This window comes from Manihot esculenta, chromosome 4 (genome assembly GCF_001659605.2).
Source record: "Manihot esculenta cultivar AM560-2 chromosome 4, M.esculenta_v8, whole genome shotgun sequence".
Lineage (NCBI taxonomy): Eukaryota > Viridiplantae > Streptophyta > Magnoliopsida > Malpighiales > Euphorbiaceae > Manihot > Manihot esculenta.
Genome location: NC_035164.2, coordinates 17,122,723 through 17,139,430, shown reverse-complemented (window position 1 = coordinate 17,139,430; position 16,708 = coordinate 17,122,723). Strand labels below are relative to the sequence as shown.

Below are 16,708 nucleotides of genomic sequence, written 5' to 3'. Positions count from 1 at the left end.
AAATATCAGTTCTTTTAGCCTAGCTTTTGGTAAGGAGAAGAGAGCCTAGCCAAGTTTATTATTGCCTCTTAAGAGTGTTGGTAAACCTACTTAGTTGCTGGTCCTGTAGTGCTTTCAGGAGTTGGGTCACTTTTGTACTGCTGGTTATTGTTTGTCTTACTTATGAGTTAGTTTTGGATTCAATAAGAATCTCATCAAGGGGGAGTGTTAGAATTGATGAGATCTTCTGTAAATTAACAGAAGATTTGTGAATATATGATAATTTTCATCTCTTGTTTCCTTCATTTTTGTTATAATGGTATTTGTCTTACTCTCTGGTCACTTGCATTGTGAATTGCTATTTGCTGGCTAGAAGCAGTGCACAAGTTGTGTCACCCAAACAAAATTTATTAACTGGGAGTTTGGACAAATCTAACCTCTAAGGATGTTGATCTTTTACATAACAGAACTTGCATAACCCATAATTCTGCACTTTGAAGCTGCTTACAAAATTTTAATACAATTTTCCTTGCCCTAATTTATTTTTTTTTTTGGATAGGCTGTATGATCCCCGTGTTCCTGAACTACAAAAGGTGCTCCATAGTGGTTTTTTTCCTTCTAAGGAATTCTCAGATCCTGAAACTCTGGAGACTTTAGTTAGCCTTGGGCTTAAAAGAACTCTGGGTTTTACTGGTTTTCTTGATTTTGCTAGATCAGTATCGATGTTACATGATTCTGGTAATTCAGAAGCAGTGAGTTATGGGCAGAGGTTGATTACCTGTTTAGATGCTCTTGCGCATAAGCTCTCGGCAGAGGAGAAAGAAGGGAATTGCAATCAGTTGCAGAGTATTTCAGTTTGCCAGGATAATTGTATTGCAAATGGTGAGGCTGTGTACCTCAACGCTCTTGAGAGAGGTGAAAATCACTATGAAGATTCTCTGGATGTTGAATATCTTTTGACTGACTTGGCTGATGATAAGCCAGAAGAAGAATTTTGGTCTGAAATGAAGGCTATTGACTGGTGTCCGGTCTGTGTTGATCCACCCCTACAAGGACTGCCATGGTTAAAATCTAACAAGCAAGTAGCATCTCCAAATATTGTCAGACCTAAATCACAGATGTGGATGGTGTCATGCACAATGCATATACTAGATGGTGAATTCCACTCAAATTATCTACAAAAGAGACTTGGTTGGATGGAGTGTCCAAAGGTTAGTGTTTTATCAATGCAATTGGTTGAACTATCCAAATCCTACAATCAAGTAAAGCTAAATTCTCCTGTGAGACTGGATTTTGATGCTGCACTGCAAAAGGGTATCCCAACGCTTTATTCTAAATTGCAAGAATATATTGGTGCCAATGATTTCACAGAGTCGAAATCAGCTTTAGATGGTGTTTCCTGGGTTTGGATTGGTGACGATTTTGTATCCCCTAGTGAACTTGCATTTGATTCACCAGTGAAATTTCACCCTTATTTGTACGTTGTTCCATCCGAGTTATCAGAATTTAGAGTTTTGCTTTTGGCATTAGGTGTGAAACTTAGTTTTGATATCTGGGATTACTTTCATGTTCTGCAACGCCTACAGAATAATGTGAAAGGTTGCCCCCTCTCAACTGATCAGTTAACTTTTGTCCATTGCGTCCTTGAAGCTGTTGTGGACTGTTGCTCAGAAGATCCGTTGTTTGATGTTTCCAATACATCATTATTAATTCCAGATTCTTCTGGAGTTCTAATGTGTTCTGGGGAGCTTGTTTATAATGATGCACCATGGATGGAAAATAGTGCTCTGGGCGGGAAACATTTTGTACATCCAAGTGTTGACAATGATTTGGCTAATAGATTGGGGGTGAAATCACTTCGCTGCCTCTCTTTGGTAGATGAAGATATGACTAAAGATTTGCCATGCATGGACTTTACTAAGATAAAAGAACTTCTGGCGTTGTATGGGAACAATGATTTTTTGTTGTTTGACCTTCTTGAGTTAGCGGATTGCTGCAAAGCCAAAAAGTTGCATTTGTTTTTTGACAAGAGGGAGCACCCTCGTCAGTCTTTGCTGCAGCACAATTTAGGTATTTTCTGAATTTTTAGTACTTCAAATGGCTTTTTGAGATAGGGATGATTCCTTTGAAATTTAGATATTGTTACTTTCTTCTGGTTGTAGCATCCTTATGGAAAGGAAACATGAGTCTAAAAAAACCCTAATATTTTTATACTATTTTAATGTAGAATTTTCTAGCTTTCTTCTTGTAGTGAATTTAAGCATTCTCCTCATTTTTGGTTTGAAAATTGTGATATGTACAGGTCAATTTCAAGGGCCTGCTCTAGTTGCCATTTTGGAAGGTGTCAGCTTGAATAGGGAGGAGGTTAGCAGCCTTCAGCTTCTCCCTCCGTGGAGACTTCGGGGCAATACTCTTAACTATGGCTTGGGACTTCTTAGCTGTTACTTTGTATGTGATTTCTTGTCAGTTATTTCTGGTGGCCACTTTTATATGTTTGATCCTTGTGATCTGGCACTCGGTGTGCCTTCCAGTCATACTCCCACAGCAAAAATGTTTTCTCTGATAGGTATGATGTTCTCCGAAATAAGGTTCAATAGTTTTCTTGCTATTCTCTCCATATGCATTGCCTGTTCTTTTGGATGTCTTTATTCCCCCCACCTATTTTTTCATCTCTGTACATTTTTGCTTTCTCTGTCCATTGTGTTTCTGAAATTGATAAAATTAAATCAAATAAATATGAAACTTCTAGAGAAATGACAAGGCATTCTCATGAAACTACCACAATTCTGCTTTCACTAAAGAGAGCACTTTTTCAGATGTTAATCATACCTTGGAAAACATAAATCATACTTCCCACGAAATTTAACTGATGCATTTAAGTTCAGTTTAACCACCTTTTGCCTGGGGTTTTATTTGTGAGGTTGTAATGTGGTATGTTTAATTATTGGAATTTCTTTCCTTAGAAAAAAAAAAGGAATGGCCAATCTATGATTGTGCCCTCATCATAGACATAGACTTTCTTTTTGATAAGTGTCTAAGGCCCTTATAAGGGGCATTGCTCCTGTCCCAAACCGATGTCAACACACCTCTCACGTCAAGAGCTAAGGACTACACTGGAGCGTGACTCTGATACCATGTTAATTTTGGACTAGGTCTAACTCATCCCAAAAGTTAGATTAAGGGGAGAACTGAGGACTTAGGAGTGCCTAAGGCTCTTATAAGGGTGCATGTAACTGTATCCCAAATCGATGTGGGATTCAATAAAATACAAATAGGATGTATCTATAAGTTCTTAATTCTCTGCTTGGTGTTTTCAAATAGACCTTATAATTGTATTATTTATTTATTTTTATTTCATATTAAAGTGTGAGTGTTGAAATTTTGTGGTGGAATCTTCAGGCTAGCAACTCCCTTGTTGATAAGGAGGGTTCATGACTTTCGTGTACCAGTTAATTTGAGATTGGTGAGGTCTATAAATGTGGGAGAACTACTCTAATTATTTACCTCATTCCCAATAGGACTTTTAATGACCAAAGAGACAAGGAGAGAAGAAGAGAAAAATCATCACTGAAAACGCAGCTGTCTTGTACATGTTTGAATAATTTAATTAAGTGGCTTAAGGGTTAATTAGCCCATGGAGTTTGACCCAAAGCTCAATTGAGTGCTTAGTCTTTTCTTTGGGTCCAATCAAGCCCCGGAACTTTTCATTTTCAGCAATTTATCTCCTAATTATTAGTTTTTATTAACTGTTGGTGATTTTGATATTGAGAAACCACAAAAATAATATAATTTTTCTTTAAAAGTTTTAAATATTTTAAAACAGTAACAAATGCTCTATTTAAGGATTTCAAAATAACGAATTGAAAATCTAGAACGCCCAAAATTAAAAACATAAACATTTTCTCTTCAAGTCCTCACTTTTGTTCCTATTTTTCTGTTGTTGCCTTGGTGGTGTTGAGATGACAGCGAGGATGTAAATGAAAATATTGCGTGTGGAAAGGAGGTGAGATAGATGGCCACATGTTACAACTAGAGCCATTAAATTGTTGAATACATGATTGTATAAAAAATAAGTTGCAAAAATTACATATGGACCATTAACACTAGAAGAATTTTCCACCCTCATGTGATTTGAAGAGGAAGAAAATAAGGGGAGAAGGAAACTAAGCAAATAATATGTGGAGTCAGATTCACTATCTTCAATGTGAAGAGGAAGTGAAAGAAAAATAAATTAAATTATAATTTTGTCCATACAAATATGTATTCCATATGCACATGAAAAGAATAAATTCAAAATCAACTAAATTACAATTTTGTCCCTACAAATATTTATTTCATTTGCACATGAAAAGAACAAAATAGAATTTACAGTATTGTACTATTCTTGAGCCATTTCCTTCCATTACTGTATTCCTTACTATCCAAAGGGCTTACCAAACTTTTTGCTATCCTTGTTACTTTCTCTCCTTATTTTCATATATTTATTTTCCTTTTTGTGGCTTCTATGCTTATACAAAAATAGACATGTTATATATTTTTTTATATATAAAATTAATATTATAAACATTTATTTTAAATGAATAATAAGGAATGGTGTTATCTATGCATTCATTATTAAATGTAAAGCACTCCACTTTTTTTTTAATTAATTTATATTATAAGGATCCATAACATGAGAAATGAATGTGTTTTATGCTGCTGTCAACCTAACACAACCCTCGTTTATCTAGCAAGGCCCACTATGTTTTACTTGAGCTCATATAGGCAGAATGATGGCAAAAGATCCATTAATTGGCTCTAACCATCTTAAGAAAATGGCTTTGCCAACTCATCTCGAAAGCTAGTTTAAGAGAGCAGTACTAAAGTTTTATAGGGAGGGCACAGTCAGTACCCCGTCCCAAACCAATGTGAGAATTAACACGCCCTCCTCATGCCTAATACTTAAGACCAAACAACTGGAGTGTGGAACATTTATGGGATGCCTAATATTGAATGGGAGGCTAGACCCACCCTTGAAAGTTAGCTCAAGGGAAGAAGTGCCATAGACTTTAATGGGGCACATTACTTCTATGCTAGACCAATATGAGAATTTAATAAACTAGTTTGGGATTAAGACCTAGTTGTTATTGCTGTTGTATTTTACCTATTTTAAAATAATATTGTATTATATCATATTATTTTAAAAAAGTTTTAATTGTATATAATTTATTATTATTATTATTATTATTATTATTATTATTTTTGTGAAATGCCATTTATTTGTTAATCTAATATATATATTATGAAATGATTATTTTAAGAAAACTTGTGAAAGATAAAATATCAAAATTTCATAGTGTTGCAGTTTTAACCTTTTACTTTATTTATTGTTATTATTATTTTTTTTGTAAAAAAAAGAAAAGCAAGCTTCCTTTTTTTTAAACATAGTAACTATATAATCTACCTTCTCTTTCCCCCAAAAAATCTCTGAAGCATTGGTTAAAATTTTACCCATTATGAGATCATGTTTCATGATAAATCTGATATTTTGTTGTCTGCAAGAAGAGTGGAAGCTGGGTTATATATCCTCTATTTCTTGCTTTGCTTGCCCTAAATGGAAAAGCTATTGTTCATCTGCTTGAGCTACACTTGGGGAGCTGGATCTCCTGGAGGAGGTAGGAAGATGACAATTCATTTGGAAGTGAAGAAGAAAAGGATGAGGAAGAAGATGCTGTCATGCAAATTGTTGGGCTTTTTATATCCTCTTTTATTTTTTTCACTGATAATAAATTTTAATATTTAAAACTATTTTTGAATTTCTTGAAGTATAGAAGATGCAGTCATGCTTTGCTTCCTTTTCCTCAATTTTTCATTTTGACTTTTTCTTTGGATCTTATTTTTACACACCCTTCATTCATATATCTTTTACTTGCGTGAATATACTGAAGAACTGACTATCCTCCTTGTATGTGGTGATGAAAGGTACAAATTTGACCAAGCGGTTTTCTGATCAATTTAATCCGATGCTGATTGGTGAAAATACTTCATGGTCCTTATTAGATTCTACTATTATCCGCATGCCTCTATCATCAGAATGTCTTAAAGATGGACTTGAGTTGGGATTGAAGAGAGTAAAGCAAATATATGACAGATTCATGGAGCGTGCATCCGGAACACTTATTTTCTTGAAGTCAGTTTTACAGGTAGTCTTTTTTGTTCTTGCTAGTTGTGGCTTTTGGTGATTGCAACTATTTGCCATAAAATTATATAAAAACCATATGCAGTTGTAAACTCCTTATCTCTTATATTGGTTGGAGAAAAGATGATCCATTTATCATCTCTTTATTAGAATCACCAGGAGCTGTTTTTTTTATTCCTTGAAGAATTGGGTTTGTTCAAATCTTTTGGATAACATGTTGGTTTAAATGGAGAGCATTGTTGATGAAAGAAGGTCTAAGAACTTCAGAATTAAGCCTTTTTTTTGGCTTTGTCATGAAGTATTTGGATATAGAGAAATTCCATATCATATCGAGGTTTATGTTTAAGCATGGTAAAAATAGCTTTATTGGCTTCTTTGTTGGCTCTTGTAGGGCATTTTTTTGTAGGAGTAGTTTTGAACGGGATTCATTATTAGAGGGATCTTTTCTCTAGCACTTGCCTTAGTTGTTTGTAACTGCATTACTAAGGATGCATTGTCCTCCATGTTGTAATCTCTTTTTCCTTGTGTGATAAAATTTCTTCTACAAAGAAATCAGAAAAAAAATTATGGAGCTGAACTAACTCATTTTACTTAGAAGTTACCATGAATTAGTTGAATCATAGATAATCTTTGGCTTTGGGAAGTCGTGTGGAGATTGGGAGTCGAAAGGAGTTGACTTTTGAGTGGAATAATGAGATGTGTGAATTGGATTGAGTAGTTTTGAAGGGTGTTATGGAGTGAACATAATCTGTATATAATTAGAATAGATTGCAAATCATAGGGCTAATTAATATAAATTGATTTATAGAGGATTTTTAGAAAAATGATTAGTTACCTTAATAAGTCCCTTGTAATATGGATACAAATACCCTTATTTAATAGAGAATACATACAATTTCCTACCAATCTGCTTTATTACATGGTATCAGAGTCTTACGGTTCTAATTTTCTGGGTTTCTACAACTGAGAAACCAAGTTTACTTTGGATCACCATTCTCGGGTGATTTGCTTGCCTCACCGCTGGCCTAGGAAGGTGACGTGTTGGGTTTCCGACCATTCCTCAGAATCCGGTGACTGAACAAATATAGAGTGGTCTTCACACAAAAAGGATACAAATGTTATTGCCCTCCTTCGAGGAAGTATTTTGAGTATGGATGTCACTTTTAGGGAATTTGAGCCATGTTTTCCTCCACCTCCATCACCTCTTCAGGGGGATAATGAGAAACAGGAAGAGATGATCCTTCATTCCATACTTCTTGATAATCATGGGGAGGAAAATAGTTAAGTTTAGGGGGAAGATTTTGATAGTCATGTAGAGAAAGATAGCCAAGTTCAGGGGGAGGATGTTGATGTTAGGCGAATGGATAGATCAGATGAGAAAGAGAGCCAAGACTAGAGAAATCACTTCCTTCGCTAGTCTCCTTGCCCATGTTCTGGTTACGTCCTCGCCTAGCAGACCCTATGTTGCTGAATCAAAGTGGGAGCTCGTTGGAGGGAGCTCTTAACAACTTAATACTCTTTAGGAGGAATCTCAACTCACAAGTGTTTGTAAATAATTTAGCTAATAATCTTTATTCCCCCATATATACAGTGGAGGAGTCCTAAATACATCAGAAGTCTAAATTAAAAGAAAAATTCAAATTCTACTGCAGATAATAATAACTAATTTTCAAGATAAAATTGAAGATAAAGCTAAGGATAAATAAGTTTAAAATTCTATCTCCATCCCCTTATCCTCATCTATTAATCTTGAACATATCGCCACTGCTGTACTGCTGCTGATATCTTTTTCCTGTGAAGGCATCCATAACAGTATTCACTGTGAAATACAAGGCTGACAGTTTAATTGAGAGATACAAAGCTAGACTGATGGCTAAAGTTTTTACTCAAATTTATGGAGTAGATTATCAAGAGATATTTGCAAACAGATGAACACGATCAAGATATTGTTATCTTGCCCAACCAATCTTGATTGAGACTTGCAATAATTTGATGTTAAAAATGCCTTTTTTCATGGAGTTTAGAAGAGGAGATATACATGGAGATTCCTCCAGGATTTGATGATATGAAGGAAAAGTTTATAGATTGAAGAAAGCTGTGTATAATTTAAAGCAATCTCCTAGAGCGTGGTTTGAGCAATTTAGCAACGCCATGACTTCCTTTGGGTACAGACAGAGTAATGTTGATCGTACCTTGTTCATTAGACACTACACAGGTAAGATCATACTATTCATTGTCTATGTTGATGACATTGCGGTAATCGGAGATGATAGAGAAGAAATGTCTCATCTAAAAAATCTTGTTCAATAATTTGAATCAAAGATCTAGGAAAATTGCAGAATTTCTTAGGAATTGAAGTAGCTAGATCAGAGGAAGGAATTTTCATCTCTCAAAGGAAGTATATTCTAGATCTCTTAGAAGAAATTGACATGTTGGGTTATAAGCCTGCAGAAACTCCTAAGGAAGTATATTCTAGATCTCTTAGAAGAAATTGACATGTTGGGTTATAAGCCTGCAGAAACTCCTATCGAGAGCAATTATAAACTATAGTCAGGAATTGGTGATTCGGTTGACTAATGAAGATATCAGAGATTGGTAGAAAAATTAATGTATCTCTCACACCAGGCCTAATATTGCATATGCAATGAGCTTGGTAAGCCGATATACGCATGATCCTCGAGACCTCATTTACAAGCTGTTTTTCATATTTTATGGTATTTGAAGTCTTCTCCAGGAAAATGACTTTTTTTCTTTAAATATTGCTACCTCCGAGTAGAAGCCTTTACAAATGCTGATTGGGCTGGATTTCCATATGATAGACGATCAACTTCTAGCTATTATACTCGTGGGAGGAAACTTATAACTTGGAGAAGTAAGAAGCATAAGTATAGTTGCTTGATCAAGCGTTGAAGTAGAAGATAGAGTAATGGTTCTTTGAGTTTGTGAATTACTATGGCTACATAAACTGTTGGAAGATTTGAAGTTATCAAGGAAAAATAGTCTTTTATTCTGTGATAACGAAGCTGCTATCAGAATAATTCACAATCCCGTCCAACATGATCGAACGATGATCGTCACTTCATAAAAGAAAAAGTGATAGATGGTTCCTTGAGTATACTATATATGACATCTGATAAACAGTTGGTTGATGTACTTACCAAAGGATTTAACAATAGGACCTTTCATACTTTTATTTGCAAGTTGGACATGTGTAATATCTTTGCACTAACTTAAGGGGAGTGTGGACTAGAGCAAGATTGTAGGACTATTCACCATAATTTCGGCGTGATTTGTTTAATTTGATTAGCTTAATTTTCGTAAGATATTATAATTGAGTAATTTGTGTAGTTTCGTTTCTGGACTAGAGAATATATATATATATATATATATATATATATATATACATATACTTGTAATTTTCTCACTTCGATACACAAAAAAGAAAGTCTTTTATACTCTATAATTCTTCATAAACATTTATGCTCCAGCTCGATGGTGAGTGTTATGGCGTGAATATAATCTGTACATAATTAAAATAGATTGTAAATCATAGGACTAATTGATTAACAGAGGATTTTTAGTAAAATGATTAGTCATCTTAACAATGCCTGGTAATCTGTGTATAAACACCGTTTCTCAATAGAGAACACATACCATTTCCTACCAATCTGCTTTGTTACAGAGGGAATAGTAGTTAGCAAGTTGCTGGAATTGGAGGGAAAAATGAATAATAGCTAAAGCAGCTGTTATAAATCAGTTGTGTGTGCTGTGGCAGTTATTGGAGAGCTGTTGTGTATAAATAGGGAGTAGGAATACCCAAAATATTCATTCTAAGATCAATAACAATCTTAACCTTTCTCTTTTCTGTTCTTTTCTAATTCTCTCTAGAATATTCTTCTTCTCTCAATCTCTCTCCATTCTTCTATTTCTCTGTTATAGGGTTTTCTTGTGACAAATTGATGTCAGAGCATTGTTGTGTGTGGGCTGGAATTTCATATTACTTCTTGGTAATCGCAATTCATTCTTGAAAATTACAAGCTCAGTTATCTTCAGTTCTGAAGCAGTTTGAGGTGGCAGAATTGGAGGAGCTTTGGAATTTTCAAGAAAAAATGGAAAGAATTCAAGAACTTTGAATATATGAGGTCTATAGATTCATGGAATTGGGAACTCCTAATGTAGGAAATCCAATCCTTGAAGGCTGAGAATTTGAATGAAAAGGGCAAGGGAGGCAGTAATGGAGATGAGGAAGCTGCTGAGTTGGGAGCAGCTGATCTATTGGAGGTAGGGGCACATTTCCTGTAAATACTGTAATAATTTCACTGGGTATTTAAATGCAGAAAATGTTGCCTAAAATTGAGTTGCTTGCTTGTGATGGAAAAGAGCCCTAAAATTCCAAAATGTTGCCTAAAATCAAGACAGATTTGTAGAATGGAGGATCCCTAACTCTACTGCTGCTATGCCATAAAAGATTTCAGAAATTCCACCAGATTCAAAATCACCAACCACTGACGTTATTGCAACTCTAAAATTCCAAAATATAGTCAATAAATATATTCTGTCCAGCAATAGTCAATTCTCATCGAATCAACCTACAATAGAAATATCACCACTACCCAATTCTACTAGCATAAGACAACCTGAGCCGAAATCAATGATGGCAATGCAGGTGTCTGAGGTGGACAGGGTCAGCAACAAGAAACTGGAACAAATAAAGGAGTTATAAAAAGTATTGGTGTTGAAAGCAAGTGGCAGTACTTTGGAAGCCAAGGTGGTGAGTTCAACTGTTGTAGTCCTACAATCAAGGGCGGAGCCAGCAGGGGAGAGGAGGCCCCCCTTAAATTTTTCAAATTATTTAGGGTTATTTAGGTATTTTTTCCTAAAATAAGAAAAATTATCAGTAGATTCCTATATGTTTAGAAAACTTACTATTTCATCCTTATTTCAAAATTACTTGATTAAAACATCTTTGTATTTTATAAAATCAAATTCTTTAGTCTATTTGTCAAAGAAATCTTTACTATTTAGTCCTTCCTTTCTCTGTTCTTTTTTAATCCAAAGAATTTGCTTTATCATCTTCAAGATTTCAATTTCATAGCACCATCTAAAACTTTTCTTAAGTTATTCACTCATTATTTAATTTAATTTTATACACAATTTTTATTATTAAGAAGTGATAATTCTTTTTCTCACTTAGTTGATAATTTATTTATGCGATTGAAATTATATATTAGACTATTTAAATTTAGAGAAAATAAAATTTAAATTTTTGCAAAAAAGTGCTTTATGATTAATGTTAGATTATTTAATGGGTTTCATGGACTATTCAATATGCTTTGTCCTCACATAAAACACAGAATTAGAATATATTGTGCAGTGCTGCTTGATGATTGCAAATCAGTTTCATTTGTTCAACACCTTTGAATTTTAACTTTTAAAGAATTTGCTTTAAACCATATAAGCTCACATGTGCCGAAGTCATTGCTGGTTAGTCTGCTTCTGCATTTGATTTGACCACAACATCCTGCTTTTTTACTTCTTCAAGATGTTATATCCCCCTTGATTAGATGAAGTATCCTGCTTGCATTATCTTACATATCTTTATAGTTACTTGCCATTGTCTTCATATAGTTCATTTCTTAACATTTTTAAAGTCTATAGCTTTTTAATGGTAGTTTATTCAGAAGTCAACCAAAGTTGTTTCCTAGTTGAATTGAACCCTTCTTGTTATTGACTTCTTGTGGGCTTTAAAATTATCTTTTGTCCCCTGTAATTCATCTTAATAAACATCAAAATTGACAATGTAAAAATATTTAACGTATTTAGGTCTCACTCTCAACATGGGATGAAGGAAGTGAACAAGCATGCCAGGATTATTCAGTTTGTGTTGATCCTTTATCTGCTACTTTAAGAAATCCATTTCCAGAAAAGAAGTGGAGGAAATTCCAAATATCAAGGTTATTTAGCAGCTCAAGTTCTGCAGTTAAATTGCATGTGATAGATGTGAACTTGGACGAAAGAGCTACTGCTACTAGAGTTGTTGACCGCTGGCTTGTTGTGCTTAGCCTTGGCTCTGGGCAAACAAGAAATATGGCTCTGGACAGGTATATTTTTTGAATTTTCACTGGTAACGGATTCTAGATTATGTCTTAAACAACTTCTTCATTTCATCAGGAATTTTACAGGTTGAAATTCTCTTTTAATGAAAATATCAACCTCTTGGGAAGTGAATGAAAAAGAGGATCCTTAAACTTGATCTTATTATTAAAAAATTGACATGACATATACCAATTAGATATAATAATGTGGCTTAACTTTTCTTCATGAGAGGCTGGAATCTAGAGTGTAGCTTTTTCTGTGTCTCCATCTCTGTCGTAGATTGTATTGAACACTGAAAACCCTGTTAAGAACTAAATATTAGCACATGGCTCAATCATTATCTGGAAATATGCATTTTATCAGTCATCCTCGATTTTGGTTGTCTAAGATTGCCATTCCTCTATTCGGGAAATGTACATGATTGTAATCATATAAGCAAGAGAGGTAAATGACAAGAAATTAGAGCCATAAAGAATCAATATTTTGGAAAAGGACTTCCTGACTCATGATCTTTAGAAATTAATGCCTTTACAATCGTGTGTCCATAGGGTATAAGGTAATAGAAGAAACAGAGAACCTTCAAGAGTTGCGGCTGTAAGGTGTAAGGTGACCATGCAATTGATTGAAAATTCTCCCTCAAGATTTTATTTTGGATTTGGCAAATAGAACCTGTTGTTCAATCACCTTAAAGTTGAGACTTTCATTTTGTGATGGAGCATATATTGGACAGCTGCTATAAGGGAAATACTTGATTTGCTGGCTTAGACTACTTTTTTTGTCCAGATAGAAAGGGACTTGACAGTCAGGGATTACACACACAGTAGTTTTTTTCATTCATGTCTTTTATTTAGGATACAAGTCCATATAGGACAAGAAAATTACATCTTGGTAAATATTTAATGACCTATTGTAAGCGTTCTCACCTTGCTTGCCTAGATGAGGCTAGACAGCTTGAAAGAGGCGAGCACTTTGCGTTGGCTTGCCTCGCCTCCTGCCACCTCTTAAAAATTGTGGAGAGGCCCCTTTTTTTTTTGGGCTTTTTAACTACCATTCCCTAACCCATATTGTCCATTTGAAGTAGCTAATTGGATAACTAAATTTCATGCACTTCCTCTCTCTAATATTAAAAAGGATTACATAAATATATCCCTATAATTGAGTTAACTAATTAGAAATATATACACAATACACATATGTAGGCCATGGCGCTTCACTCCAAAAGGGTCCTCGTCTCACCTTTTCTCTTCCCTAAGGCTATGGTACCCTGTTGCCTCTTGCCTTCATAACACTGACTGTGAGAGAGTTGTTTCACAATTAAGTTTGTGTGCTATAGTGCCTTGGCTATTCTTAATTGCCTCAAATCTTTTCTTTTCCTTCATTTTAGTTAGTTTTCTCATTGACATAAATCCTACTTCTACTTTACTAAATGTACCTCTGTAAATTATTCTGAATGTGAAAATTCAAGTTGCTGCTTGGAATATTCTTGTTCCCAGAACCTGTAATTTCTACCTTAGAAACTAAGGGTAATTATTTGGTTTCAGTTATTTTGTTTTTATGAGCTTTTGGGCAGTTGGCATTGACAATTTCCAAAACTTATTGAAAATCTTGTTAGGAAAAATTAAAAGTCATGATCTGCACGTGGAAGTGATTTTATTGTCTTTTCTAAAGCAATAAAGAGCGACTTTTCCTCTTTAGAAAGAAACAAAATCAAATATAGGAAAAAAAAAAGAAAATTCTAGTACCTACTCATCCCATTTACATAGACTAATGGTCTACACCTCCATCCTTATAATCATGCTAATCAAGGATCTAAATATTTGTTTCCTAATAGAACAAGTTTATTATTCTATAATGCTCACCCATACGTTGGAAATAGTTGTTAATCGCTTCCAACTTGTTGTAAATGCAGTCAACCTAAGCTCCATGCAGTGTTTTTTAAAGATATCTCCTAATTGATCTATAGTTTTGACATATTACATACAATATAATCATCTATTTATACACAAAGAATTGAATCTAACTAGAAAGCTTATACAAAAGGCAATAAATAAATTAGCTACAATTTAGGACCTAGAATCAAGCAATTAAATCAGTAATCAAATCTCGAATCTTCTAAAATAGTCAGCACTCCCCCTCAAGTTGGTGCATAGATATCCCACATGCTCAACTTGTAAACTAAGGTGTGATAGGTTCTGTTGTTAAGCCCTTTAGTGAACACGTTGGCCAGGTGCATGTTAAAGATCACATGAACTAAGCTTAAGACGCCATCTGCCAGTTTCTCCTATAAAGTGCTGATTGATTTCTATGTGCCTCATTTGATCATGTTGAACTTGGATTTTGAGCTATACTAATAGTTGCTTTATTATCACAGTACAATGGTACTTTATCCTTGGCATTTTAATTTCTCCAATAATCTTTACAACCACAAAAATATGCAAACTCCTTGAGCCATAACTCTATTTCAGCTTTAACACTTGATTAAGTAACAATACTTTGCTTTTTGCTTTTCAAGTAACAAGGTTTCCTCCCACAAGTATGCAATAACCAAAGGTTGATTTTCTATCATCTAGTGATCCAGCCTAATCTGCATATGTAAAGACTTCTATTTGGAGCTGACCATGTTTGGAAAGGAGACATTTTCTTGGGATAGACTTCAGATATTGCAGAATGCAAAATAGCTTGCATATAGGGCTCACGAGAATCATGGCAATCATGCATAAACTGGCTGACTACACTGACTACATCACTTCATATGCTATGTTTGGTCTAATGTGTGAGAGATAAGTTAGTTTCCCTACCAATCTGCCAACAACAATTGATTCACCAGTTCTGCTTTGTAGTTTATTATTGCTCTCAATAGGAGACTGTTGGTTTGCAACTCAACATATCAGTCTCTTCCAAAAGATGTAGAATATACTTTCTCTGGGTGATGAAGAAGATTCCCTTATCTGATCTAGCTACCTCAATTCTTAGGAAATATTGTAATTTTTCTAGATTTTTTTTTTATCTCAAATTCTTGAGTCAAAAGCATTTTCAATCGAGCCATCTCTTCTTTGTCATCTCCTGTTATCACTGTATTATCAACATAAACTATAAGAAGAGTTCTCTTACTGTAACAACTCGGAAATCGAACCGCTACTGGCGCTAGGGTTCAAGTCGACTTAAGATCGTTGGAGCCCATAGCAAACTTACAATACATCTTGTACACTTGATATAATCCGTAACATGATCATAAAAGCATATAAAAACATATCCATCTCAAAAATCAAAACTTGATATATGCATATATCATAACTGAAAACGTAAAGCTCATACTAGAGCTCTCATTAAATGCTCCAGTATAGTTAACATTACATGCCTCAGTTTGGTTCAAATATAACTTAGACTTTAAAACATTTACATAAGAAGATCATAAACAAGGGATTATAAAAGAAGACTTAGACAAATCACAATTCTAATCCATAATAAGAATTGCATGTCCACGGCTAAACAATTACATCAGAATTATACCAAATAGTTCTGCTAACCTTCCAAGCTAACTCTGGTCCTACAAATCTGGGGTTAGGGGAAAGGATAAGATACAAGAGCCTAGTGAGCAGAAACATAAACAAAAGCAATTCAATAAAATGTATGATCATATGAATGCGTCACAACACAAACAGTTCACATAAAAATGGATTTGTCATCTGTAACCCTCTATAAATTCCAATAGTGCCTGGCCTACAACGGTTACTCCTCTAGACTTCCTCTTAAACATAACATATCTATAGTAGTAGGGGCATAGAATGGGCCTCGACCTGAACTTCCCTTACATAATGCTAGAGGCTTAGAATGGGCCTCGATCTGGACTTCTGTATCCGTCGTACCATATCATAACATGTTTGAGCGCTAGTGGGCCATCTAATGTCCATCCACAACAACAATAAGTTATGCAATGCATCATATTCGTGAATTCTAATGCAAAACAACCTAATCATATACACATGACATTCGTGATGTATGAGCATGCTTAAAACATTCGATTTCTTTAAAATGATAATTTAGTTTAGTTCTACTCACCTCTGGCTGATGCAAGCCTAGCTTTGAAACAGTTATCTCACTACAAGTCTCTACAGTCTCCCTAGTCCGATCCTACACAAATGGATTTAAACGAGGGACCAACATAACTTTTACAATACTTGAAACTATCCCCAGAAACTCCTAAAAACATATTAGAGAACATGTAGAAAACGAGCTGAAAATGGTTGGACAAGGGACTTTCGGCGGCAGGTTTGGCGGCCTAAAGTCTCTTACAAATTCGAAAGTCAAACCTTCGGAGGCAGGTTAGGCGGCTAAAAGACAGCTTTCACAAGCACGTTCGGCGGTCGAACCTAAGTTCTTCTACAATGCAGAACCCGATTCAACCTTAGCCAACAACCCTCGACACACTTCCAACTTACATGCAAGAGCTCACAA

The 16,708-nt window shown here is 34.8% G+C and overlaps 1 protein-coding gene across 1 annotated transcript in view; it reads left to right on the top strand.

Moving 5' to 3' along the window:
• Positions 1-16,708, top strand: part of LOC110613950 (sacsin) — a 43,538-nt gene that overhangs the window by 16,920 nt on the left and 9,910 nt on the right. The window contains exons 3-6 of the mRNA XM_021755383.2: positions 539-2,049; positions 2,282-2,545; positions 5,941-6,161; positions 11,981-12,258. Coding sequence (XP_021611075.1) covers positions 539-2,049; positions 2,282-2,545; positions 5,941-6,161; positions 11,981-12,258 — 2,274 coding nt within the window. The remainder of the gene's footprint in view (positions 1-538; positions 2,050-2,281; positions 2,546-5,940; positions 6,162-11,980; positions 12,259-16,708) is intronic.